We start from the raw sequence: 27,705 nt of genomic DNA, 5'->3' as shown, positions 1-27,705 counted from the left end.
ATTTGGACACAGAAAGATGTTTAATGCTTCACACTTTATTTTTAGCCCCAATATAATGTCAAGTGTACAACAAAAATTTAACAAAGGAAAAATTGACGTGGGGGTTTTCTTAGTTGCTTGGTGGAGCCTCTCCTACCTGTACAATGGTTTGGGTTTTGTCCCCGTTTATATATGTTTTCATTGTATTTTATCTCATTATTGAAAATACAATATCAAAACATAGTTTAAGTAGAGGGAAATGCCCAGAATTTGTTGCTACCCAGTGGAAAGGGAAGTTAAGAGTTAGAAAATCCCGGGTATGACAATTGGGGTCGATTTAAGGTTGTGGTGGTTACCTAAATTCAGTTTTCGTGGTGAAATATTTCCAAAGAAACGGAAGATGGTTCGCCTCAGGTTAACTTTGTATGAATGTATAGTTTACTCTAAGACTTGTATTAAAAAAAAGTATTCTTTCAGGGGCACTTGGGTGGCTCAGTCCGTTAAGTGTCCGACTCTTGATTTTGGCTTAGGTCGCAATCTCGTGGTTCGTGAGATTGTGAGATTGAGCCCCGTGTCCGGCTCTGTGCTGACGGTGCGGAGCCTGCTTGGGATTCTCTCTGTCTCCCTCTATACCTGCCCCTCCCCTGCTTGTGCTCTCTCTCTCTCTCTCTCAAAATAAATAAACTTTAAAAAAGTTAAAAATATTCTTTTTGCGAAACCGTAAACTAACGCTCTGAGAAAGAACTAATTGGTATGTCCTCGCAGACGTATTTACTTTTAAGGTGGTAATTATTTGTACCCTAGAGCAAGTGATGCTTTGTTCTGAAACACCTTTAATTGCACCTTGCCCTGTGGAGGGCTGTGGTTGCCTCCCTCAGAGAGTTGGATCTGATTATCAGGGAGTCATTCCATGGTGGGTCCTTGGCACGCGGGCTTCTATACCGCTCTTCCAGCTCTGGACAGAGGTAACCGTCCACATTTGAGGTCTTGGAGCAATTTGGCAAATGTCAAGCTAGGTAAGGGGAGAGAAGGAAAGGAGGGACATTGTAGGACGAAGAAGAGTATGGGTACGCTGGAGAGATATTGTGGGTTTGGGTCCAGACCACCACAATAAAGCAAGTCAGATGAAGTTTTTGGTCTCCCAAGCGCGTATGAAAGTTATGTTTACACTTTGTTGGAAGCGTTACATATTAATTGCTAAGCGTACGATAATCGCATTGCACAAAACAGCGTACGCGCCTGAATTCAAAAATACTTTATTGCTAAAAAATGCTAACCATCATCTGAGCTGTCAGCAACTTGTAATCACTGACCACAGATCACTATAACAAATACAATAATGATGAACAAGGTCGAAATATTGTGAGGATGAGCAAAACGTGACCTAGAGACAGAAAGTGAGCAAATGCTGTTGGAAGGGAGGTAGCGACAGACCTGCTTTAATGCAGGATTGTCACAACCCTTCCATTTGCCACAACCCTTCAATCTGTAAACCCCAAAACCTCCCCGCAGTATCCTTGAGGCTCAATCAGGCGAAGCACAGTGAAACAGGTTAACGCCTGTTGAAGGGAAGGGCAGAGAACAATGGGGAGGGGGGAGAGAGGAAAGGAGTTGAGTGTAGGAAAAATAGTATGGCAGCTACTTTCCCTGGCCTGGTCTGTTCCATTTACCACAGGCACGATGAGGTCATCTCGTTAGATGTTTGAGGAAGCAATTCCACAAGCTTAGTCACTTCTGCAAAAGAACAGCGATCAACACCAGGGCATCCGTCCTCCTGTTTAACTTAAATCTTGGGCTATGGTTTAAGCCCCCGTTTCTCCTCCTCTGCCCCTCGGAGAGCTGGAGAACAGCTAGCTGCCTTTTTTTTCTTTTTCCTGTGAGTGTCTTGTGTACGCAGCGGCTATTAGTCATGATCCATCACGATCTCCCTGTGGACACGCAGTGTGAATTTTTCCCAGTCCATTCACATGATGTATTTTTTAACATTTTTTAAAATGTTTTTTATTTATTTTTGAGAGAGAGACAGACAGACAGACAGACAGACAGAGCCAGAGCCAGAGCATGACAGGGGAAGGGGCAGAGAGAGAGGGAGACACAGAATGCGAAGCAGGCCCCAGGCTCCTAGATGTCAGCACAGAGCCCGACGCGGGGCTTGAACCCACTAACGGTGACGTCATGATCTGAGCCGAAGTCGGACGCTCAACCGACTGAGCCACCCGGGCGCCCCGTTCACGTATTTTTAATACGTTCCATCGGTTTTCTGCTCCATCTCTCCAGGGTCCCTTCTGGCCATCCTGTGCTTTGCTCCTTATGCGTCAGGAACGTCAGCTGATTCCAAGTCCTGCCCACTCCGTGCCGGTCATGGGCTCTGTGTCTTGATTTAGGCTGTTTCCTCTCCGGAATGCTCTTTCCCATTTCTTCACGTAAAAGGGGTCGTGCACCCTTTGGGATGCAGCATGACTGTTACCTCCTCGAGGTGTTCCGTGCCTGCATCCATTTCCCTGCACTGGTTGAGTTTCCTTCCTCAGAGCTCCTGCCATGCCTGTGACAGAGTCTGCAGCCGGTTCATCTGGCGCTTCCAGAAAACTCGACGTTCTGGATTCAGGCTCCGAAGTTCCTCTTGGCCGGGCACCCTTCGGCAGGGTGCAGCCTGCGGAGCCATACAGAGTGGCCCTGTTATTGGCATGTGGTAGGCATTCAGGAAATGTTTGTTGCCCGAGTTATCTGTAGAGTTTTCCAGAGCCTTGTCACAATTGAACTCTTCTCGAGCAGTCTGTGTGGGTGAAGATCTCATTAGGTTGGGTCTGATCAGCAGCGGGACCACCGCACGGTTCTGCCATCCCTCTTTTGTTTGTGCCTCGATGGTGATACCCACTACTCTCCAGTCCAGACCCTGCGTATCCCTGGCCTTCTGTGCGTGCCCACAAGCCTAACCTTCAGCGTCATCTCTGACAGTGCAATTTGCTTTTCCTACTAGTGTGGAGAAGCTTCTCTTTGTTGATTTCTGCCCTCGTTCCCGATTATCACAGCCTCTGTGTTCTCTGGTCCTTTCTTCCATGGTGGTGTCAATGCCAGGAACCCTCTGCCATTCTCTGTCCCCCGGTCCGGGCCACTACTTAATCATTAGGTTTCAAATGACGTGCTGAGTCTTCCAGGAGGGCCTTGTGTCGCCGCGTGTCGCCAGCCAGCGGGGTTTTTCTTTCTGTTTTTTAAATTGATCCCTGGACCAGCTTCGCATTGCCCCAGAGGGCAGTGGTACAACTGCCTGGGGCTGGCTGGCTGTTACTTGTGTGCTTGGCCTCTTCTGCTGATTACCCCCAGGAAGCTTGGGTCCTGCGGCCGGCACCCAGGGCCTCTGCGGTCTGTGAGCTCGGGAGTCCCGATCCTTGGATGCGGCTTGCCTCTCTCAGAGCGTACTTGACACTGGAGCGGGGCTCTGACCATATACGCAGCATTTCTTCCCACCCAAACCACTTGTCCAGTCTGCTTACCCTTTTTCTCTCCCTGCTCGCGCTGGTATTACCCTGGCTTTTAGCCAGCTTGATGAATGGAGGAAGTTGGATGTCATGCTCGGGGGCAGTCTGCAACCGCGGGAGGTTTCAGTTAATCCCAGCCGTCGGTGAATTTGCCGTTCTCTGAGAACTTTCTCTGTTCTGTGCCATGTCTTACATAAGTCCATACGGTTCCTTTTGTGACTTGCCCTTTCCTTTCAGTGATGTAAGGAGCCCAAACATTGGCAGTCACTGTACCCTTTCCCCGCCCACATGGTCTCCCTTTCTTTCTAAGTGGATTAGGGCAGGGCCAGCGGACATGGCCTCCAGCTGAGCCATTGATGGCATTAGCTCCTAGTCAGCCTCCCTCCCTCTGAGCTTGATTTGGGAGCTCTTTCTGGAGAACCTGGATGTCTCGGCTCTCCTTCTCTCCTGCTTTTCTTAGCTGAAGAAATAGATTTCATTGCATAAGCAATACACGAATACGTGTCTTGTGTTCATCCTTTCCCCCATCACACTGCGTTCTGTGGAGGCTTGGTGGGTTTCCTTCCAGGCTTTTTCATGTGCGTTCGCACTTGCCCCTACTTAAATAAGTATGCACACGTAGAGCTTTGCTTCTTTCTTACCAGATCCTAGTTTATGTATTATTAGGAATACTTCATTTTTTTTCTTCTGGCTTACATGTACTCACAATCTCTATATGTCAATACATGTAGGTCAACTTCATTTTCTTAAGCATTGCTTAATATTCCATAATATGGATGGACCATTATTTTTTTTTAATGTTTATTTATTTTTGAAGGAGAGAGAGAGTGTGAGCGGGGAGGGACAGAGAGAGGGAGACACAGAATCGGAAGCAGGCTCCAGGCTCCGAGCCGTCAGCACAGAGCCCGACGCGGGGCTCGAACTCACAAACCGCGAGATCGTGACCTGAGCCGAACTCGGACGCTTAACCGACTGAGCCACCCAGGTGCCCCCGTATGGGCCATTCTTTATTTAACTGTTCATCTGCTGATGGGTGCTTAAGCTTCCCCCACACCGGAAGCTGCAACGACAGCTTTTTTGTGTATCAATGTTTCTGTAGGGACAACCTCTGGAATTAGAATTTCTGAATCAAAAGCTATACACCCTTCACATTTCAAAACCTAGCTGAACTGTTCTCTCAAAGTTGATGTTTCCACCAACACTGTATGTGACTGTTCATTTCCCCACATGCTCCCTAGCCCTGGATATTACTGGCCTTTAAAATTTTTTCCTCCAGTGGGCAAAACAAACCTCATTGTTGTTTGCCTTCTTTTTTTACCTGAAAGTACTCCAAAGGAGCAGAGAGAGCCTCATGTTGTTTATTAATAAACTTGGTTACCAAAAACCTTTGTGCTTTATCGTGGTTATCGATAAGGTTTTGAAGAGGCAATATTCTTGAGTTGTGAAATTTCATCAAAATCCCTAGGTAGAAAACCTTCATTTGCACAAATGTGAAGTGAAATTATTTCCATACTCAAGTCACAGTCGATTTGTTTCTCTGTTTGATTATCTGAATGTTTTTCACTTGTTAATCCTACATTCATTCCACATTGAGCATTGGGCCATGTGTTTGCAATTTGTTCATCCTAGGACAGGATGTCATGCTTGGCCTTCGTTTTTGTCTTCTTTAAACATTGCTTAATGAAGTTTTTCTGACATATCAGACTTTATTAAGAGCTACTTTTTTTTCTAAGATTTTATTTTTAAGTAATCTCTGTACCCAGTGTGGGGCTCGAACTCACAACCCCAAGATCAGGAGTCACATGCTCCACCAACTGAGCCACCAGGTGTCCCAAGAACTACTTTTTTTTTTTTTTTTTTTTTTTGGTAAAGAACATATCATGATCAATAGAAACTCACCATGACTCCTTATTTGTTCTTTGAATTCATATCTTGGATTCTTCGTTGAGCATTGAACTTCTGTCTGTTGACTGAAGCCAGAAGTAGGTCACTTGGTTCCAAGATCACCTATAGATTGTTTCCTCTTAACAAATCTTGATTTGAAAACCGTTATGCCTGTATTTCACATGAGGGGACACCATTGTATGAAGTGAGTTCTCTTCTCGTATGAAGCGTATTAACTCTTCGAGTTAATAGTCATACCAGTGTTTTGGTTTCGAAGTAAAGCGTAATGGAATATTCTGAAAGATACAAGTCAGTTTGTCAACATTGCACTCTGCTTTGGGTGGGCATCCCTTTCCCTTTCGCCGGTATGCATCTGCCTTGTCCCTCACTCAGGTCATTGCCCATACCCCCACATCCCCCTTCCAATTCTGAGCCACACGTAACAGTCAATACGGTTATTTATGTGGTCCCTCTGTGGAGAAAGAATTCTGCCTCTGGCTTTAGGGGCACAAGAAACATAAATGACCCAATTCTTGGTATCAAGGAGTTTATGTTCTAGGGAAGTTAAGTCACAGAACATAAAGAAATATCTGACAGAGCATGGTTTCTAGAAGGGACTCCCTTCCCCTGCCGACCCGGCCCCTGCATTCTCCAGTGCCCCTGTGATGCTGTTAATGAAGCCTGAGACTGAGCAGTCATAAACGCTACTAAAACATTAACCCGCTCCTCCCCAACAGTGGCTTTGGGCTGGTCTTCAGTTTAAAACGAGTTCCTTAAGAGCAGGGTTTGCTTCCTCCATTTCTTTTGTTAACTCTGCTTCCAAGTTCAAGCCCTGGTATATGGCAGGGTGGTCTGTGGGCCATGGCTGATGGGCTGATGGTAGCTTGAAGCATTATGGTGCCAAGAAGCCAACTTGCCATCGATCTAATTTTTTTTTTTTTCATTTTCAGATTTGTGCAGAGTCTCCATCTTTTCTTTTGAACTTCCTGTCAGGTGAGTGAGGCTATTTCTATGTGATAGTATTGTAGAAATAATGAACATATTTGATTGGTTTTTTTTTTCCCTCAAATGTCCTCCCTTCATTTCAAATCCCCATCCCCTTAACTACTGTATTCTGTTTTGTTTTGTTTTAAACTCCTCACTCCCACTTGGAGGCTTCTTCTGTAGACATTTTCTTTTCCTCAGGGATTCTATTGTGGAACCATTTCTTCTTGCTAGCCCAGTTGTTTTTTTGAGAACTTTCACTAATGGGTACAGATTTTGAAGTTATGTGGCGCAATAAACTCTGGGGAAGGAAAACGATCATTTCCAGAGAACTCTTTGGGATTTGGTTTCACTCTTTTCCCCTTTCCTTCTCCCTGGACTGACTTCCCTGTCTCCAATAGCTCTTCGCACGCATTGAAATGGACTACTGAACATTCTCTTTCTTTTTTAAAAAAACTTTATTTTGGGGAGAGAGAGAGAGCGTGAGCGAGCGAGCATGAGAGGGGGAGGGGCAGAGAGAGAGGAGGGACAGAGGATCCGAAGTGGGCTCTGCGCTGATAGCAGAGAGCCTGATGAGGGGCTCAACTCGTGAACCGTGAGATCATGACCTGAGCTGAAGTTGGACGCTCAACTGACTGAGCCACCCAGGCGCCCCTGAACATTCTCTTTCTTACCTAAAGTGCTGTGCCCATGAAGCTTCCAAAGGCTCCTCCCAACCAGATTTCTGCTCCCAACTCTTCTACACGGAATTAAAAGAATTTTTTTAATGTTTATTTATTTTTGAGAGAGAGAGAGGCAGAGAGAGAGGGAGACACAGAATCCGAAGCAGGCTCCAGGCTCCGAGCTGTCAGCACAGAGCCCGACGCGGGGCTCGAACCCCCAAACTGCGAGATCACGACCTGAGCTGAAGTCGGATGCTTAACCGACTGAGCCACCCAGGCACCCCTACACGGGACTTTTTAAACCACTACTGACTTATACTTCCTGTTTCCTTTGAGACACCTAAATATTGCTTATTTCTGGTTCTTGACTGGTATAAACAATAGAAATCTTGGGGCGCCTGGGTGGCGCAGTCGGTTAAGCGTCCGACTTCAGCCAGGTCACGATCTCGCGGTCCGTGAGTTCGAGCCCCGCGTCGGGCTCTGGGCTGATGGCTCGGAGCCTGGAGCCTGTTTCCGATTCTGTGTCTCCCTCTCTCTCTGCCCCTCCCCCGTTCATGCTCTGTCTCTCTCTGTCCCAAAAATAAATAAAACGTTGAAAAAAAAAATTAAAAAAAAAAAAATAGAAATCTTGTAACTGATACAACGGTTTATTGCAGTTAACGTAAATTAGAACAATCCTATTATAATTTAAATGATAAATAATACACGTTGTTACTATGTTAAATCCCGATAAGTTATTATTGTAAATAAGGTTAAAATGTCTGAGCAAGGTCACCCAGCTAGTGAATGGCCACGCTGGGACTTGAAGCAGGAGTTGGCCCGGTGTGACGACAAAAGCAAGGAAGGACACAGAATACTGGCGGTGGTTTGCTTTCCTTCGTACCTCACTTCTTCTCAAATACGATCTCCTGATGATACAAACCGTGTACTTCTGCCCCACCCCTGTCCCCATCTTTCGATGCAGATCACCATCTTGAGGAGGCTTGTAAGGAGAGTCTCCTATTTTTTTTCCTCTCCATATTGATGAAATTATTGTGTAGCCACAGATTCCAGACCAAATCAATTAAAACATCTTTTTTTGAGTGCCTGCTGTGGGTGGAGTTGCATGCCGCTGGGGTGGGGGTGAGGTGGAGACTGAGTCTATACAGGAGAGGATGTTGTGTTCTGGTGCCTTGTTTTTGTTTTTAGGCTAAGTTGACTCGCATGGACCATGAAGAGAAAGTTAAAAAAAAAAAACTCACTATTTATTTGGCTACACCAATGACCAGTGAATCCAAGTGCATAGTGGCTGTGAGTTCTGGAGGGCAGGAAAGATATCTGTCCTGTTTATCGTAGTATCATAAGTCCCATGTGTAGTACCTTGCACGTAACAGAACCTCAATAAATTTTTGTAAACTAGATGAATGCTAAGAGACTTAATGACAGAGAACAAATGGAGGGAGGTGGACGGGAGATGGGCTGAATAGGTGATGGGTACTAAGGAGGGCACTTGTGATGAGCAGTGGGTATTGTACATAAGTGAAAAATCACTAAATTCTACACCTGAAACCAATTTCACCATATACGTTAACTAACTAGAATTTAAATAAAAACTTGAAACAACAACGTCAGCAAAACTAGATGAATGTAGGAAATAATTCCAAAATCTTAAAGTTTATTTTTTTATTTTGAGAGGGAGAGAGCACATGTGCACACGAGCAGGGGAGGGGCAGAGAGAGAGAGAGAGAGAGGGAGACAGGGAATCCCAAGCAGGCTCCGTGCTGTCAGCGTAGGGCCCGACGCGGGGCTCGAGCCCACGACCCGTGAGATCGTGACCTGAGCCAAAACCAAGAGTCGGGTACTTAACCAAACGAGCCACCCAGGTGCCCCCAGATGAAGAATTTATGTCAGAGAATTTAAGGGACAGATTAAGGTCACACTGTGGGTGGTGGAGCCTGGATTCGAAGGCAGGCGGACGGCTCTACCAGGCATGCTTTCGTTCGACGGATTTACCGGGCGTTGGGAGAGGAGCCTGAAGACTGAGGGGAGAGACAAAGCAGGCTTTCGCTTTGCCTTTGGGTAATTCACACATGGGTAATCAAGAGGATAGTGGATTGCAGGTAGGGCAGCAGAGAAATTTGGAGATGACTGAGGGAGTTGAAAAGTAGAACACCTCTCACAGAGTTTTGTTTACTTTAAGCGCACGATTTATTTCTAATCTTGCACATGTGGTATCGCATTCACTTGCATTGAATACAGCTTTTTCTCCCCCCTGCGTTAGAAAGCGCTTAATGCTTCCTGAGGAAATCGTTTTGCACCGTCAAGACCCAACGAATCATGTCCTTCCATTTGCTTCTAGAGACGTGAAAGCTTCATATTACAGTCATGCCATATGGTTGCCCCTTGACTTGACTCCGCTATGATAAATGACACACAAAGCTGCCATTTTGGAGTTCATATGCAGCACTTACCGGTTAACCGAGTTTCTGCCATCGTTAGGACATGGGTGTTTGGGGGCATATGAGCGGTCATTTCTCTTTTTACAGCATTGCTGGCTTTAGTTCTCGATGACTTTATCTTCAAAACATTTTGTTGCTGAAGTTTGGAGTGGTTCCTTTTGTGCTGTATTTATTCAAATTACCCCAGTTTACAAGATTTGAAACTGCTGCTAGACATTTCTGTGAGCATTGCAGAGACTTCTGTAAATAGTCTCATTTGATTTATGAAATGGGTCAAACTGTGAGGACTTTCCTTGTCAGGTTTTGGCATCAGGGTTGTCCTAGCCTGGTGAAAATGAGTTAGGTTGTGCTGTCTGTCTCCGTTCCTGGAGTGTTTGTGAGACTGAAATTCTTGTTTTTTGAACATTTGCTAGAATCACCAGTGTAAACATCTGAGACCAGACTTTGTCTTTGGGAAATTTTTTGAGACTTAATGGTTATACATCGATTCATGTTTACTATTTCTTCTTGATTGTTGCTAAGTTGTATGTTTTACATAGGGATTTGCCCATTTCTGCCTAGATTTTCAAAATTATTGAATAAAGTTATTCCTAAGATCCTTTAATCTTGTTATGTTTATAGCATTTTCAGTTATGTTGCTTTTTAAATTCTTTCCATTGGTTATTTGCTGATACTATCTCTTTTCTTCCCCCTTTGCCTCCCTCCCTCCCTCCCCTCCTCTTAAATTTGCCAGAATTTTCTTTTCAAACACCAACCTGGGCTATGTTAATAACCTTTATTTTATGTCTTTTCTTTCTATATCATTATTTTATGCTTTTATTTTTGTTATTTCCTTTCTAATTCTTTGGTTATTTTTAATGTTTTATTTATTTTTGAGAGACAGAGAGATATATAGCACGAGTGGGGAAGGGGCAGAGAGAGAGGGAGACAACAGAATCGAAGCAAGCTCCAGGCTCTGAGCTGTCAGCACAGACCCCGACGCGGGGCTCGAACTCATGAACTGTGAGATCATGACCTGAACCGAAGTTGGAGGCTCAACCAACAGAGCCACCCAGGCGCCCCCTAATTCTTTGGGTTTAATTTGCTGGGTTTTTTTTTTTTCAAACTTCTTGAGAAGGAGCTTAAGTTATTAATTTTAAGGCTTTCTTGTTTTCTAATATATACATTTAAAGTTTTATGTATTTAATTTATTTTAAATTTATTTAAATTAAAAAAAAATTTTTTTAAATAGATTTTTGAGAGAAAGAGAGCGTGCGCACATGCGTGCGTGTTGGGGGGGGGGCAGAGAGAGAGAGACACACAGAATCCGAAGCAGGCTCCAGACTCGGAGCTGTCAGCATAGAGCCCGATGCGGGGCTTGAACCCAAGAACCTCAAGATCATGACCTGAGCTGAAGTTGGACACTTAACTGACTGAGCCACCTAGGCGCCCCTCTAATATGTACATTTAAGATGTAAACTTTCCAGATCTTTAGCTGTACCCCACATGTTTTGAAAAAGTGTTTTTATTATATTATCAAATATTTTCTAATATATGTTATGGCTTCTTCTTTGACCTCTAAGTTATTTGTTAAATAACAGTTTAACTTTTTGTTATGGCTTCATTGTCTTGTGGTCAGAGAACATGCTCCTTTTCTTTTCCCCAATTCTGTAAAACAGTTTTGAGACTTCTTGTATGGCTTGGTTTTCATAAATACTCCAAATGGAGTGGAGGGTTCATACATGGTCTTTAAGTCAGGTTCGTTAAATGTGTCATTCAAATATTCTGTATCCTTAGTGGCTTTCTTATTTGAATTTTACCAAATGATAATAGAGATGTAAATTTGTCATCTTCCTATTGAATTGAACCTTTTAGGAATGAACCATTTTAGTTACAGGTAACGCTCTTTGCTCTAAAGTATTATTTGGGGCACCTGGGTGGCTCAGTCGGTAAGCTACTTAAGCTCCTCAGGAGAGTCAAAACAAATAAATAAACTTTAAAAATAAATAAATTTTAAAAAACCAAAAAATTAAAAAATTAAAAAATAGAAAGAAAGAAAGAAAGAAAAAGAAAGAAAGAAAGAAAGAAAGAAAGAAAGAAAGAAAGAAAGAAAGAAAGAAAGAAAGAAAGAAAGAAAGAAAGAAAGAAAGAAAAAGAAAGAAAGATCACCCAAGATTCATCTTGGTCCAGGGCCCCCTTTTGTGGTTGCGGACTCTGATGTACATGGCAATCCCTGGGGTTGTACAGTGTGTATAAGCTACATGACTGTATGCCATAGCCCTGCTGGACCCCTCCAAGAAATGTGCTAGATCTCTTCAATTTCTTTAAACATACTAACAACGATCATATTTTGAAAGATATGTATGCCGTCAGTGCAACTTTGAACAGCAATAAATGATAAATCTGTCTTTATCTAAATATAGAATAACTAGAGAATAAGATTTAAAAGCTATCTCAAGCGATAGCTTGAGACCACTTTAGGGCAGGTCTCGGTAAGGGTTATGCTCTGTTACCTCTGGTTAATTGCCATAATTTGATTATACCATGGCTGCCACGACATCTGCAATGATCGATATTTTTTTTTTGACCTACGTAACAAGAGGTGTGATAATTGTTCCGCAAGCCTCCTAGAAAATTTTATGCCTTTGAGATATTTACAGTGAGTCATAAGTGTTGACTAACCAGACTTGCACAAGTGGAAATTGAAAAGGGAGGTACTGGAGAGGTTCTCAGTGCAAATGAAGCAGTTGACTTGGATCATTCAACTGTCAAAGAAGTCAGAGAATCTCAAGGTTGCTTTTTTTTCCCCCCTAGAGTCTCTGGTTATATGTTTAACTACTCTAAAAAAAGAATCAGGAGACTATTAGTAAGAACATAACTAAATTTCGATTCAAAGTCGACTAAAAGACCCTGATTCAGCAAATACCTCAGAAAAAAAATTTTCTTCAGTGATCCAAGAATATATTGGGTTCAGTTATTCACACCAAACCTTCTGCTGGATACAATAAAAAATTGTGAACAAAATATTAAGAGCATTTTCTTAAATATAGCAAAGAGCTAACAAGAGAGAAAAGAATTACCAGGCCGGAGATGAAGGGAAAGCAAGAACTTAAGGAGGTAATGTAAACAAAGGAACCATTTCTGTGTGAGCTTATAGGCCTAATGAAGCAAACTGGAGCTCCAGATATGAAATACAAAAGAAAAGCTCGGAGACATGGAGAGAAAAATACAAGGCCTAACATATTCTTAAAATTCAAAAAGGAGGGAGGGTAGAGTTAGAGAGAGAGAGAGAGAGCGAGAGAGCGAGTGCACACACACCGGCTGCTTCGGCTCAGGTCACCATCTCAGGGTTCGTGAGTTCAAGCCCTCTGCTGGCAGTGCAAAGCTTGCTTGGGATTCTTTCTCTCCGGGACTTCAGCTCTCTGTACCCTTTCCCTGCCCACATGGTCTCTCTCTCTTTCTCTCAAAATACATAAATAAAACTTTAAAAAAAATGAAAGCATTATTTGTCTGATATTAGTATAATCTGATAATATAGTAAAAAATTAGTATATTTTCTTTTGCTTAGTGTTGGCATCGCACATCTTTCCCATCCTTTTGTTTTCAAACTTGCTGTGTCATTATGTTCTAGTTGTGTCCTTGTAAATAGCATATTTGGATTCTTTTTTTCCAGTCTGATGATCTTTGCCTTTTAATTGAACCATTTAGTCCATTTATATATACATTTTTTAATACGTGTTTTGAGAGAGAGAGAGAGAAGGAGAGAGCGTGCATGAATGGGGGAGGAGCAGAGCGAGAGAGGGAGACAGAGAATCCCAAGCAGGCTCTGCACTGTCAGTGCAGAGCCCGACTCGGGGCTTGATCTCATGAACCGTGAGATCGTGACTTGAGCTGAAATCAAGAGTCAGACGCTTAACCTACTCAGCCACCCAGGTGCCCCAGAAGACTTTAACTTCTTAATTTCATTTTTTTACCTCCTAATTGATATATATATATCTGTATTATATACTGTATATGTAAATAATATAGGTGTCATATTTTTATGCTATCATGTTTCATTTATCCCTGCAAGATATTAATGTTTTATACAGTAAACATTCATTTGGATTTACCAGTATATAGTGCCCCCGTTAGCTCTGGGAAACTGGGGTGTCTGACCTGTGTCTCATGCGTTAGAAGGTCCCTCTCTGGCCCTTCCCTAGTCATAGCCTCTCCAAAGGGTGAGAAGTTTGCAACACAAAGAAGTGATGCCCACCTGGAACGTGGGACCCTGGAATCCCCTATCCGGTCATTCTGTGCCTATTTCTAGGACCTGAGCAGGCCTCTTCATGCTGCAAGTATGCATCCCTTTAGACCTAAGGGATGACCAAGGGGTAGCTGCTTACAGGGAGAGAGGGGGGTTAAACATACAGGCTGGGGTATCCGCATGCATACGCACAACGCCTCTTGTAATTTGAGATGGAGCCGTAGTGGAAGAATAAGGGCAAATTGGACCTCCTTTTATTTTTTTTAAGTAAGCCCTGTGCCCATTGTGGGGCTTGAACTCATGACCCTGAGATCAAGAGTCACGTGTGGGGCACCTGGGTGGCTCAGTTGATTAAGCATCCGACTCTTGACTTCAGCTCGGGTCACTGATCTCATGGCTCGTGGATTCGAACCCCACGTGGGGCTCTGTGCTGACAGTGCAGAGCTTGCTTGGGATTCTCTCTCCCTATCTCTCTGTCTCTCCCCTGCTCACTTGCACACTCTCTGTCTCAAAGTACATAAATAAACTTAAAAAAAGAAAGAATCACATGCTCTACCAACCGAGCCAGCCAGGAACCCGGATCTCCTTTTTTTTTTAATTTTTTTTTTTATGTTTATTTAGTTTTTGAGAGAGACGGACAGAGCACGAGTGGCAGAGGAGCGGAGAGAGAGAGGGTGACACAGAATCCGAAGCGGGCTCCAGGCTCTGAGCTGTCAGCACAGAGCCCGACATGGGGCTCGAACTCACGGACTGCAAGGTCATGACCTGAGCCGAAGTCGGCCGCTCAACCGACTGAGCCACCCAGGCGTCTCACCCCGGACCTCCTTTCAAACTCTTAACCTGTATATCACAAATGTTAGGAATGGGCCTGGTCACATATTAACCACTTTTCCTTCTCCTTCATTCCTTGTTGCATCTCAGATCTCATTGTTTGCCTGCGTACATCTTTTAGGATTTGTTTCAGTGAGGATTTGTAGGTAGTGAACGATATCACAGTTCTTGTTTGGTCTTCTGGCTTCCATTGTTTCTTCTGAGAAGATAGAGGTCAGTCTATCACGTGCTCTTTTGAGGGTTAATTGTTTTCTCTCAAAGGCATAAAATTTTCTAGGAGGCTTGCGGAACAATTATCACACCTCTTGTTACTTAGGTCAAAAAAAAAATATCGATCATTGCATATGTCGTGGCAGCCATGTACATCAGAGTCCACAACCACAAAAGGGGGCCCTGGACCAAGATGGATTTTGGATGATCTTTGTTTGTTTGTTTGTTTGTTTATTTATTAAGTTTATTTGTTTTGAGAGAGAGAGAGAGAGCATACATGCAAGCATGAGCAGGGGAGGGGCATCGAGAGAGAGAGAGAGAGAGAGAGAGAGAGAGAGAATGAATGAATGAATCCCAAGCAGGCTCTGTGCTGTCAGGGCGGAGCCCCACATGGGCTCCATTTCACGACTGTGAGATCATGACCTGAGCTGAAATCAACAGTCAGACGCTTAACCGGCTGAGCCACCCAGGCGCCGCTAGATTTTACTGTTTAAATGCGAGCAGATAGTTTTCTTTGCAGTTGATGCTATCTCACCAGCCATGCTTAGCACCTTGAAAATGTGCTAAGAATCAATGGCTATTCAAATCATCTTTCTCGATGGCCTAGATAGCACTGAGCTAACCCAACTTACACCAGAAAACGAAGAAAAGTTCTAGCTCAAAAAGGTAAAAATGACTTTTGTGTATAATGAATAAGGCTTTCAAAATCCACAGATTTCCTCCTTGGTCAGTGATCCTAGGACGTGATGACTTAGCAGGGTGTTGTCTAGTTTATACAGAAGGCAATAGGAGCCACATGATTTTAAATGTGATAAAACATCTCCTTTTGGGAAATACATATTCAGCCTTGAGGAAAGGTATTTCAGCCTTGACAACTGAAAGCGGTCTTTTCAGTGGCACTTGGTGTGTAGTAAGTCCTTCTTGATCTGTGTTCTCTTTTCAAGATGATTGCTGGAATCACCCTTCATTCTGGCCTTTCCTGCTGTCATTGGGAGTTGAGTACAAGCCCTCTTCAGTGAAAAGGCGTGGTTTATTTTGATCAGAGGCCCAAGTTCCAGCACATAATAACCAGTCACTGTGCACTCTGACTAATTTAACTTTGACCGTATCTTATGTACCACTTAGGAGGTCCTCCCCTAGAACTTGGCAAAGCTCAAGAATGAGGTGGCAAAAATTTTGAAATTATATAATAGCGTTTTGACTTTGTTGATTCATTTCACCTGGTGGATTCAGAACAGTTTACTTCCAAAGACACAGATCCTCAGGAGGACAGCATTGTGGTCTGGTAGAAAGAGTAGGAGTCCCACCAAACAGCCGGATGACCTTGACCCATCGCCTAGAGCATGTTGGTTGGGCCTCTTCCTTGGTCTGTCGAATGAGGGTTTGAGGCTAGGTGAATTCTGAGTTCCTTTCCAGAAGTAAACTGCTCTGAAATCAGATATTTGTGCAGTAAATTTTCTAAGTCAGTTCTACAAATTCCAGGTAGAGTTGAGCCTGAGGGCATGTGTATGGGAGGGAGTTTTTTGGTAGAGGTTTGGTGCACTAAATACAGATTGTTTTTTGAATGGCAGTGCTTTTGGAGGGGGAACTGCCCTCAGAAATAAAAAAAAAATAGATTGATTTTTAAACTTTTTAAATGCAACTTTTTGTGACAGACCCATAAGTGTCCAATTCGATTGAGTTTCAGGAACTGAACACACAGAATGGCACCTGTACCTCAGAAACCCCTTTGTGCGCACTTGTAATTATTCCACCTGCACCCCCTTCCAGGGATAGCCGCTCCCCCTGCTCCTCGCTCCATCCGTCAGTTTTGCCTGCTTTTGTCCGTCATACGAATGGACTCCTGTACGATATGCATTCGTTCACGTCTGGCCCCTTTATCTAACTTTGTATCTCTGAGATTCATCAATATTGTTGCCTGTAGCTGTAGCGGACACGTAAATTTTCCTCCAGAGAGACATTGCTACATCTCTGCACGGCTATATTAACATTCTGGTTCGAGTGACTCATTTGGGAGGGTCAATAATATGTGCCATTATGAAGAGAGAGAGGATAAGCGTGCTGAAGAGCAGGGCCAAACCAGAGACATTTTACGGTTTGTGAACGTAGTGTATTAATATATAATACAATTTATTGATTTAAAAAACGTAAGCCCTCTTTGGAAGGAGAGGGATTCACCTCCTGGTCTGAGACGTTATCACGCCGTGTCCAGGGAAAGAGTTACCTCCGTGGCATTGGTGATGGCTGTGAAATTACAGGATTCTTAAAGACTGACAGCTTTCCCTGGAGACTGAGAAATTGTGTTTTATCCCCGTCTGTCCATGCCCTCACCCACATAACCCCTGCACTGTTTCACCCTACACGTACTAGGGCGCAAAATGGGCATTTGTTGACTGAACGAGTCAAGAGTACAGCTAGCCTTTCTAGTGGCTTCACCGTGCTCACTTAGCACAGCGGCACTCTCGGGTCGGTCCTGTTAATCACAGTTGGCTAGACGGGGCATCTCGGCCACTGGAAAGGACTCGTCCAGAGTCACGCCGACGTTGCACGGCAGAGCCAGAACCTTTGAACTCCCGCTCTTTGGCCGCTCAGCGTGCTTGTGCCTGAGCCCGTGGGCAGATTGTGATCTCCTGCCTGGCCTCTCCCTCCCTCAGCGTCCCATGCCAGCCTCGGCTGCTGGCGCCGACCGCCCGTCGGGGGTGCTGCTGGCCAGCTCCTCCACCGTGAGAGGGACGGACGCGGTCTTCGGATTGGCGATTCTCTCAGCGTGCCGGCCCCCCCTCGATACCTTTCTTTTTATTGTCCGTCGATAAATGTTTGTCGAATGCGTGGATGCATGAATGGTAAACGGAGCTTTTAAATTCAGTTTTGTTACGGACTTCGCTTTTTTGAAAAAAATGTTGACTCTCCCCTCCTGACTACTAAAAATGCAAGCACTGATCATGAGCTGACACGTAACAGAGAGGAAATCCTTTTACAGTATAAAACATAAGTAAGAGTAGAATGTTTATAGGATTCTCTAACCCCTTCTGATTCTTAGCATCGTTTTAAGCAGCCTTTGTATAGCATTACTAATTATATATGCAGTGTTTTGGGTTTTTAATTTCTTCTCTTAATATTTTGTGTGTATTGAAGTTTTCCATAAATTCACAGGGACTACCTTGCCTATCTTTAAAAAATCGCAGTCTTAAGTGAAGTATAGTTGACAGGCAATATTCTTTCTATTAGTTTCAGGTGTACAACCTAGTGATTTGACAATTCTGTACACGGTGAAATGCTCCCCATGGTTCAGTGTAGTTACCTTCTGACACCATACAAATTTATTACAGTGTCTCTGACCGTTTTTTATGCCGTACCTTTCATCCCCGTGACTTATTTATTTCATAACTGGAAGTTTGTCCCTCTTAATCCCTGCCACTTACTTTGCCTGTCTCCTCACCTCTGGCGACCACGAGCTTGTTTTCTCCATTTGTGCGTCTGTTTCTGGTTTTTGTTTTTCAAATAATTGTTTTAAAGCTTATTTATTTATTTTGAGAGGGAGACAGAGAGAGAAAGTGGAGGAGGAGCAGAGAGAGAGAGAGAGAGAGAGAGAGAGAGAGAGAGAGAGAGAGAGAGAGAGAGAGAGAATCCTAAGCAGGCTCTGTACCATCAGCACAGAGCCCGACGCAGGGCTCAAACCCACCAACCGTGAGATCATGACCTGAGCCGAAATCGAAAGTCCTCCACTTAACCGGCTGAGCCACACAGGTGCCCCTGTTTTTAAAAATAATTTTGAATGTAATACGATATCCCACTGGGTGGTCTTCCCATAATCAATATAGGTTTTGCTTTTTGTAGCCAGCGCCCGGCTGGCATTGCCAATTCTCTGGAACCAGAGTAATTTAAAGGAAGCAGGATTGCAGTTTGCCTTGGTTAAGTAACTGACCTCTTGGGTGTTTCTGTGTTGTGATTATGGCGTGCTGTGATGATGATGTTTTCCCCTTATTTTATTCCAGGATGTTTTTCTGTGGCAGGCAGTGTGGCCATGCTGGCAGACCCGAAGAACTTCTACTGCTGTTCAAGATATTTCTTACCGTCATCTGTCTTCATGTTGTTCTGGTTACATCCCTGGAAGGTAAGGTGCCTGCTTTTCAAATTTTTTTTTTTTTCCATTTTTTCCCCGTTCTATCTCTGTAATGTGTGTTTACTTAGAATTTATTTTTTTGCTGTAAAATAAGCATAAGACTTCCCATTTTAACCCTTTAACCATTGGCATTAAATATATTCACAGTTTTGTGCAGCCATCACCACTATCTACTTTTAGAACATTTCGTCATCTCACATAGAAACTCTGTACGTGTTTCTTTTTTTACTGTTTATTGATTTTTGAGAGAGACAGAGCACAAGCCGGGGAGGGGCAGAGAGAGAGAGAGGGAGAGATAGAATCCGAAACGGGCTCCAGGCTCTGAGCTGTCGGCCTAGAGCCAGACGAGGGGTTCGAGCCCACGCACCGCAAGATCGGCGCCTGAGCCGAAGTCGGACGCTTAACCGACCGAGCCACCCAGGCGCCCCGAAACTCTGTACGTGTTCAACAGTAACTCCCCATTCCCCTTCCCCTCCGTCCCTGGTAACCTCTGTTCTTTCTGTCTCTATGAATTTGTCATTTAGGTACCTCATATAAGTGGAATCATATAATACTTGTCCTTTTGTGTCTGGCTTATTCACTTAGCATGCTCCCAGGGTTCATCCACGTTGTAGTATGTATCAGAACTGCATGCCTTTTTAAGGCTGAATAGTACTCCATTGTGTGCGTAGACCGCATTTTGTTTATCCATTCATCGTGGATAGACATTTGGGGTATTTCCACCTTTTGCTACTGTAAATAATGCTACTGTGAACATTGGTGTACAAGTACAAGTTTGAGTCCATGCTTTCAATCCTTTTGGGTACATAAACCTAGCAGTGGAATTGCCGGATCATATGGTGATTCCGTGGTTGACTTTTTGAGGCTCTGCCACACTGTTTCCCACAGTGGCACTACATTTTACATTCCTCCCGGCAGGGCACAAGGATCCTGTATCCTCACCAACACTTCCTGTTTCCTGCTGTGCCGATAGTGGGTGCGAAACGGTATCTCATTGTGGTTTTGATTTGCACCTCCTTACTGATTAGTGATGGGGAGCATCTTTCATGTGCTCAGTGGACATGACATAGATGTGTTTTTAGAGAAGCCGCTACTAAAACCTTTGGCCCATTTTTGAATTGGGTTGTTTGGGGGTTTTTTGATGTTGAGTTTCAAGAGCTCTTTTTATACTCTGGATATTAAATCCTTTACCAGATAATGCAATTTGTAACTATTTTCTCCTACTCTGTGTTATCTTTTCACTGTCTTAATAGTGCTCTTTGATGCCTAAAGGTCTTAATTTTGACGAAGTCCCATTGGTCTCTGTTTACTTTTTTGCCTGTGCTTTTGCTGTCTTATCCAAGAAACCGCTGCCAAATCTGATGTCCTGAAGATCTCTCCCTGCATTTTCTTCGAAGAGTTTTAGAGCGTTAGCTCTTGTGTTTAGGAGCTTTGATCCATTTTGAGTTCATTTTTGTATATGGTTTGAGATAAGGGCCCCACTTTGTTCTTTTGCACGTGATAGCCACTTTTCACAGCGCTCTTTGTTGAAAAGACTGTTCTTCCCCCATTGAATGGTCTTGGTACCTTTGTCAAAAATCACTTGACCGCGTGCGTGAGGGTGTATTTTTGGTGTTTATCTGTTTTTTAAAAAAGTAGCTACTTGAAGGCACTTCTGCGTGGAAGCTTTAAGGGAAGTAGATGGAGAATTAGCCAAACGAAGCAGAATGGTTTTCAGAAAAGAGGATCTTTAGAACGAAACAAGGAGGAAAGGTGCCTAAAGGAAGGCAGCAGAAAGGCCAGAAATCCTGGCTGTAACATCTGTAGGTACAGCATACCATGCTATGCAGATGGAAAGCATCCTCGCCTGCAGTGTTATTTAAGAGGAATTCTTTTTGTTAAGGTGTATTTTTATTTGCTTTGAGAAAGATACGGAGAGCAAGTGGGGGAGGTGCAGAGAGAGAATCTCAAGCAGGCTCTTCACCTGTCAGCGCAGAGCCCGATGCGGGACTCGAACTCACGAACATGACCCCAAGCCGAAATCGAGAGTCGGATGCCCAACCCACTGAGCCACCCAGGCGCCCCTTTAAGAAGAATTATTCAGGCCACACAGAGAAATACCTTTCTTATTCAGAGGAGAGTGGCAGGAGCAAGGAACCTTCGCTGGATAAAGCGAGTATCACCGAACAGCAAACAATGACATGTAAACAACAACACACACACACACACACACACACAACGTAAGTGGAAAACTTCCCAACAGGCTAAAACACAACTGACAGTCTTTCAAAAAGTAGGCACTGGGGCATGTCAAGAAGCCACCACACTTTACAAAAAGAAATGACACGAGCTAAGTGCGTACTGACTGCTTATAGTGTGCCAGGTTCCTACCTGCTTTACACATATTCACTCTCTTGAGCTTCTCAACCAAATCCATGAAGGAGAGATCCTAGCCGTAGCCCCATTTCCCAAATCAAGACACTGAGTCTCAGAGAGCTAAGTAAGTTACTCGAGGAAGTGGCTGACTGGGATTTGTGGCCAGCTCTGAAATTTGTGCTCATAACCAGAAAGCCAGAGTTCTCAAACCTCTGAAAACATCGGTTCTCAAGATAGCAGAATGCCCTGGAGGACTTGTTAAAACAGGTTTCTGTGTCCCTCCCCCACAGTCTTTGATTCAGTAGGTAGAGGGCAGGACCCGAGAACTGACGTTTCTAACAAGCTCCCAGGTGATGTTGATGTGATTGGCCCAGAGTCTACACTGCCTGCACAGCTTGCCGAAGACGTAAGTAGGGGGCGCAAACCGCCCCCCCCCCCCCCCCCCCCATGGAGATCACAAGTTACGAACTCTGTCGCGGGCCTGTGACGTTTATGTAAACTATGCTCGCACATCGTCTTCTCGGGGCATTAAAACGTCACTGTGGGATTGGTGGAGCAGAAATCAAATGTCCCCACTCTACTGATGAGTAAATGTCCCCAGGGACGTAAGTCTTTTTGAAAAAATGTATTTAAACATGATGAAAAGGGGGCAGGTAAACAGGAAAGTACACGCACCCTGACGGCTCCCGTGTCTCTCTGACCGAGAATAATCTGTGCCGATGGGACCATGTGTGGCCCCTGTGTGGAATAAGCCAGAAGCGCCAGGGAGTTAACGCTTCAGAACAGTGAGGGCTGAGAGTTTGTGTTCACCTGCGTCAGCTGCCTCGTCCCTTGGCGAGGTGATGCTGAGGTATGTTCTACAAACCTAGTAGATTGTTGGATTGTGCCGCAGTTACCCATAGTAGTAACCCGCTCATTAGTGTACCCATTGTGGGCTTTACTCCCTTCCCTATCATACTTCCCTACTCCCTCCCTCAGCTTTCTGGGGTCCCCCCACTTGGAACCTCACTAATTTTCCAAGGTCCAGCCAAATATCACTACCTCTATAAAATCTGCCCTGATCTCCTCAAAAGAAGTAATTCTCTCTCCCCAATGCTCCTTTTTCTCTTTTTTTTTTAAATAATTTTTTTGAGAGAGGGAGAGCAGGGGAGGGGAGGGGTGGGGGGGAATCGGAAGTGGGCTCCGTGCCGACAGCAGGAGCCTGAAGCAGGGCTCGAACCCATGAACCATGAGATTATGACCTGAGCTGAAGTGGACGCTTAACCGACTGAGCCACCCAGGCGCCCTGCTCCTTTTTCTCTCTGTCCATATCTCTTTATACTTGTCACCTTATATGACGGCATTAGGTACTTCCTTTGCCGAACGCACTTTAATGCATCACGAGTCCTTTTAGTGCACCGTCCCCGGGCCGCGTGAGAAGGGAGAAGAAGGGTTTGGCGAGGCGGGTGGGAGACTGATGGGAAGCAACCTAATGAGGACTGGGGGCTTGCCCTGGGCCAGGCCCTGCTGGGTGCTTTATGTACGTCATCTCATTTAATCCTCACAAAAACGCATCACGATAGATATGTTTAGTCTCAGTTTGCAGATGAAGAAATGGAGTATCAAAGAGATTAAGTCATTTGCACAGGGCCTGAGAGCTTGGGGGATTCCCTGTTGGAACCCATAGCCTATACTGTTCACACTCCACCAGGCTGCCTCGTAAGTGCCTGGAGACCGAATGCACGTGTCGGTGAGGCACGGGGAGACGCTGGAGAGGGAGGGGGTCTGGGGTAAGCTGCCAGAGAGCAGCCATTACCCTGGGTTCTGGGGGCTCTGGATTGCAAACACAGTAGCTTCGCCCTGGAAGCCTGAGAGTGACTCAGTAGCTCTTAATTAACAGTAGGAGAGGTCGGTCTGACAGTCTTTTATTAGGCCACTGGCCAACAGAGAGAATCCTTAGACCTTAGCGCTTTCAGTTGTATAATTTGGTAACGTGTGAGGGAATCATTCTTGGTCTACCAGAATCCCAGATGAGCTTTGGTAGGTAGCTATACTTTCTAGCCTCTAGCTTTCCTGAGCTATGCCATGCCTTTTTTCTTTTTTCTTTCTCTCTGTCTCTTTTTTTTTTTTTTTTTTTTTTTTGTCTTTGAAGGAGGTCTTCTTTTAGGTACAACTATTTTCCAGAGGGTGAAATGACATAATAATGGAAGATGGTTATAATCTCATTCTTGCAGGGTTGTCTTCCCCATTTGGAAACAATTACCACGTTTGAGCCAGTTTAGTGAGCTCATGAGCTATAATCCCCAACTTTCTCTCTCTGGTCTGGGCCTAGATCTTTCTGTGCTGCAGGCATTTCCAGTGGTAGATTCCTCTCTAATTCCCCTCTTCCAAGGCCTCACTGTCTTATTTCCTCTTACCTTCCCATGCTTTGTCCATCCAAGTCTTTGTTCTTCCTTGTGCCGTGCACGTTAAAGCTGTAGGAGCGTAGACTGTAATGCTCTTGAAAGGCAGGGAACCTGTCTTGTTTGACTTTGTCCTCTAGTATCAAACCGGGTGCTGCACTCCTTCCCTCTCGGTTCCCCATCTGTGCAAATGAGATTTCAAATACCATGGCGTTGATCTGACGCTCAGCCAGTCTTCCAGCCCTCCGAGTTCCCACTACCCCGACACAGGCGTGAGGCCGCTTCTGCTAGACCCTCACTCTTTTCCCTGGCAGGTAGAAGTGGTGACAGGGAGTGGTAGAGGCTCTGGATAGATTGAGGAGGAAACTGAAAGCAGAGGACGTTTTGTGTCTGATTTTCCACCTGGAAGCCCTGGTCGGAACTCCTCACAGCAGCCTATACGTCAACACGGGGAGCATGGTAGAGATGAAGGACGGTGGCATAGTGCGTTTGGGCAGAAAGAAGGCTAGAGATGATGTCTTTTTCAAGTCTTTTTTGTCTCTTGTGGGGCAGGGTAGAGATGCTGATTGGCCCTCACTTTCCTTGTGGGCAGCTGTGTTGTGAGCCAGGTGCAGGGACAGGGCTACAAAAGTGAGGGTGTAGACGATTTAGACTGGCAGCCAGGTGCAGGATGTGACAGACACTCACTGGTGGGACCTGAGGGGACCTGGTCAGCAAGAGACGGACCTGCAGGCCAGGGTGGGCTACTGAGAGAATTGACCATGGGGGCCAGTGACACAGCCTTCAGCAGCGAATGCCAGCTGGAGACCCAGGAACCCCACAGGGTGAGGGAGATCTTCGGAGAGGTCGTCGAGAACCCAGTGCTCAACATGGGGTGGGCTCACAGATCCGGGCCCTTGGTGCCTGTTGCCAGAAGGACACTAGCGCCCCATTCCCAGCCTGGAAGCCATCTTGACTACCGGAAGGAAGAGGCGGGAATACAAAGATTGTGCATTTTTCCAAACGACATTGACTTAACTGGAGATCATCTTAGAGCAAAAGAGAGAGCTACCTTAAATCATCAGGTTTAAGAATGCTTTTCCTGAACCTCTGGAATAGAGGCTCAAAAATAAGATGGAACCTTCTTAGACATTAAAGGAAGCTTGGGTATTTTCGTATCTGTTTGTTTATTGTTGCTATTGTTTGTACATCTAACTTCTGTTTATAAATTTTAAACTAACCTTAAAATGAATACATATTAAACACTTCAGACGCGTGAGGACACTTTGCTAGGCATTGTTGAAGGTGATCATCATATCCCGAATTCTGCTTTTCCTTCTGGTTTTCTCTTTTCAGGTATGAAGAAATATCTAGTCAGGTCCTCGTGGGTAAGGGTGGCGACTTTTTCCTCTCTGTATCCTTCATAGTCTAGCACAGACTAAGTGCTCAATAAACTCTTGTTGTTTGACTGGTTTTGATTTGTGACTCTAGTCACAGGCCTAGAGATAATCTAGAACGTGAGCCTCTCCCCTCAGCTTACATCACCAGCATCGCCCTCGTCTAAAGCCAGTGAGTTCTGATACGACATAGGTTACTCTTCTCAAGTTTTGCATAGGCCGCAATGGAGTGGCTGCTCATTGGCTAGAATTACTCTTGAAGAATGGTGTCCTCGCCTCTCTATGATGAAGGGTCTCAGCTGATTGCCTGTTAAGATTCCTTCGAACTCTGAGATTCTGTGCGTTCAATTGTCCAGTAGGGACAGTCTTCAGATTCCTAATTCACTGTCTTGGGTTTACCAGGGATCTTCAGGGTCTGCTTTGAACCGAGAACCACTTATGTCTGCCATCTCATTTCAAAGCTGCTCTCCAATTCAAAATTCTTAATGTGAAGTTGGAAACAATTTAAAATAGTTTTTAGGGGCGCCTGGGTGGCTCAGTCGGTTGAGCGTCCGACTTCGGCTCAGGTCATGATCTCGCGGTTCATGAGTTCAAGCCCCGCGTCCGGCTCTGTGCTGACGGCTCAGAGCCTGGAGCCTGTTTCAGATTCTGTGTCTCCCTCTCTCTCTGACCCTCCCCCGTTCATGCTCTGTCTCTCTCTGTCTCAAAAATAAATAAACGTTAAAAAAAAATTAAAAAAAAAATAGTTTTTAAACTTCAGGTTTTTACGTAAGGTGATTTCAAAGGGTCTTAAAGTTACAGCGAAGCCAATCAATCTCTTGATTTCTAAATTGATAAAAGCTCCCGAAGTGGCTTTTGCTGACTGGCAAATCAGCCAGTTGCCAGTGCTATCCTTGCCTTGCTCGTCATGGAAAAGTCCCAGTGTTCCTTGGTAGGATCCAGTAGCAACAGCTCATAGTCCCGGACTTTAAAAACAGCAGCAGATGTGGCACCTGGGTGGCTCAGTCAGTTGATTGTCCGACTCTTGGTTTCAGCTCAGGTCGTGATCTCACGGTTCGCGAGTTCGTGCTCCGCACCAGGCTCCGTGCTGACAGTGCGGAGCCTGCTTCGGATTCCCTCTCTCCCTCTCTCTCTGCCCCTCCTCTGCTTGTGTTCTCTCTCTCAAAATAAATAAATAAACTTTATTAAAAAAAAAAAAACCCAGCGGCAGCAACAACCCAACTGGATATTTCTGTAGGTCTTCATGGTTTACAAGGCACCTTGGCATACGTCATCTCACCATGTCCCTGCTGAGGTAGGCAAAGAAAATTCTATTATCCCTACTTTGCTGATGAGAAGATTGAAGCTTAAAGCAATGGAGTAACTTCGAAAGTTACTCAGCAAGAAGTAGTATCAGGGTCCTTGAAAGCAGCTCTCCAGAACTCTGTCCTCCACATCAGCCTGCACAGAGTACTTGCTTTTGGCAATAGGAGTACGTTGTAGCCAACATCCTTAACAATGGTGATTCTAATCATAAGGAATGTCCGTTTAGACCAGGGGTTGGCAAACCTTTTCTGTGAAGAGCCAGCTAATAAATATTTTTGGCCTCATGCGTCATCCACAGTCTCTGTGGCAACTAGTCGACTCTGTTGGTGTAGGCAAAGCAGCCATAGGCAATATGCAAATAGGCGTGGCTTTGCACCAATGAAGCCTTTGTTAGAAACGTGGGATTTGGCCCACGGGCCGTAGTTTACAGATCCCTGATTTGGACAGAGCAGAAGCGGTACAGCATATATTACTGATCAAATTTATATGCCAACCATTCCTTGCTCTTTACTTGCTGGCCAAGCCCTGGCTTCACAGGGTGCTTGCTCCTTTCCACATGACTCAGGAGCAAATCCTAATTATTCTAAGCCAACCGTGGAAATGCTGTTCCTTGCCAGTGTTTGATTTTAGGAGTGGGCATGTGGCTTCCTTTTGACCAATAAGACACATGGGAAAATCTGCTGGGGGACTTTGAGGAAAAATTTCCCCACTCTTTTTTGAAATTATTTTTTTAATGTTTATTTATTTTTGAGACAGAGAGGGAGAGCCTAAGTTGGGGAGGGGCATAGGCAGAGAGGGAGACACAGAACCAGAAGCAGGCTCCAGGCTCTGAGCTGTCAGCACAGAGCCCGACTTGGGGCTTGGGCTCACGAGCCGTGAGATCATGACCTGAGCTGAGGTCACAAGGTTAACCTACGGAGCCACCCAGGCACCCCCAGAATTTCCCCACTCTTAAAATGAGACTCAAGGAGAAATAGTTTTTCTTCTTCTGGAGCTGTGCTGTCCAATATGATAGCCATTAGGCACATGTGACTATTAAATTTAAATTAATTAAAACTAAATGAAATTAAAAATTCAGTTCCTCAGTCACACTAGCTACAATTTAAGTGCTCAGGAGTCCCATGGGGCTAGTGGTTGCTGTACTGGACAGTGCAAATGCATAATATTTCCATCACTGCAGGAAGTTCTGTCAGATGGTGCTGTATCTGGATGTTTCTGGGTCTGGATTTGATGCCTGGAACACTGGTCACCATCTTAAATACATTGAGAGGAGGTAGTGAGTGCCAGTGGAAAATGGAGATACCCTGAGAGTTTGAAGATGTTGAGCGAGGGGCGCCTGGGTGGCTCAGTCGGTTAAGCGTCCGACTTCAGCTCAGGTCACGATCTCGCGGTCCGTGAGTTCGAGCCCCGCGTCGGGCTCTGGGCTGACCGCTCAGAGCCTGGAGCCTGTTTCGGATTCTGTGTCTCCCTCTCTCT

At 44.8% G+C, this 27,705-nt stretch overlaps 1 protein-coding gene across 6 annotated transcripts in view; it reads left to right on the top strand.

The window, feature by feature from the left end:
* ADGRG2 (adhesion G protein-coupled receptor G2) overlaps positions 1-27,705 on the top strand; it is a 123,720-nt gene that overhangs the window by 35,178 nt on the left and 60,837 nt on the right. For all 6 annotated transcript variants that reach the window (XM_032592019.1, XM_032592021.1, XM_032592018.1 and 3 more), the window contains exons 2-3: positions 6,290-6,332; positions 18,685-18,803. In XM_032592019.1, coding sequence (XP_032447910.1) covers positions 18,686-18,803 — 118 coding nt within the window. In that variant the 5' untranslated portion in view covers positions 6,290-6,332; position 18,685. The remainder of the gene's footprint in view (positions 1-6,289; positions 6,333-18,684; positions 18,804-27,705) is intronic.

This window comes from Lynx canadensis, chromosome X (genome assembly GCF_007474595.2).
Source record: "Lynx canadensis isolate LIC74 chromosome X, mLynCan4.pri.v2, whole genome shotgun sequence".
Lineage (NCBI taxonomy): Eukaryota > Metazoa > Chordata > Mammalia > Carnivora > Felidae > Lynx > Lynx canadensis.
The sequence above is the reverse complement of the archived record's forward strand: the minus strand, read 5'-3'. Positions and strand labels throughout refer to the sequence as shown.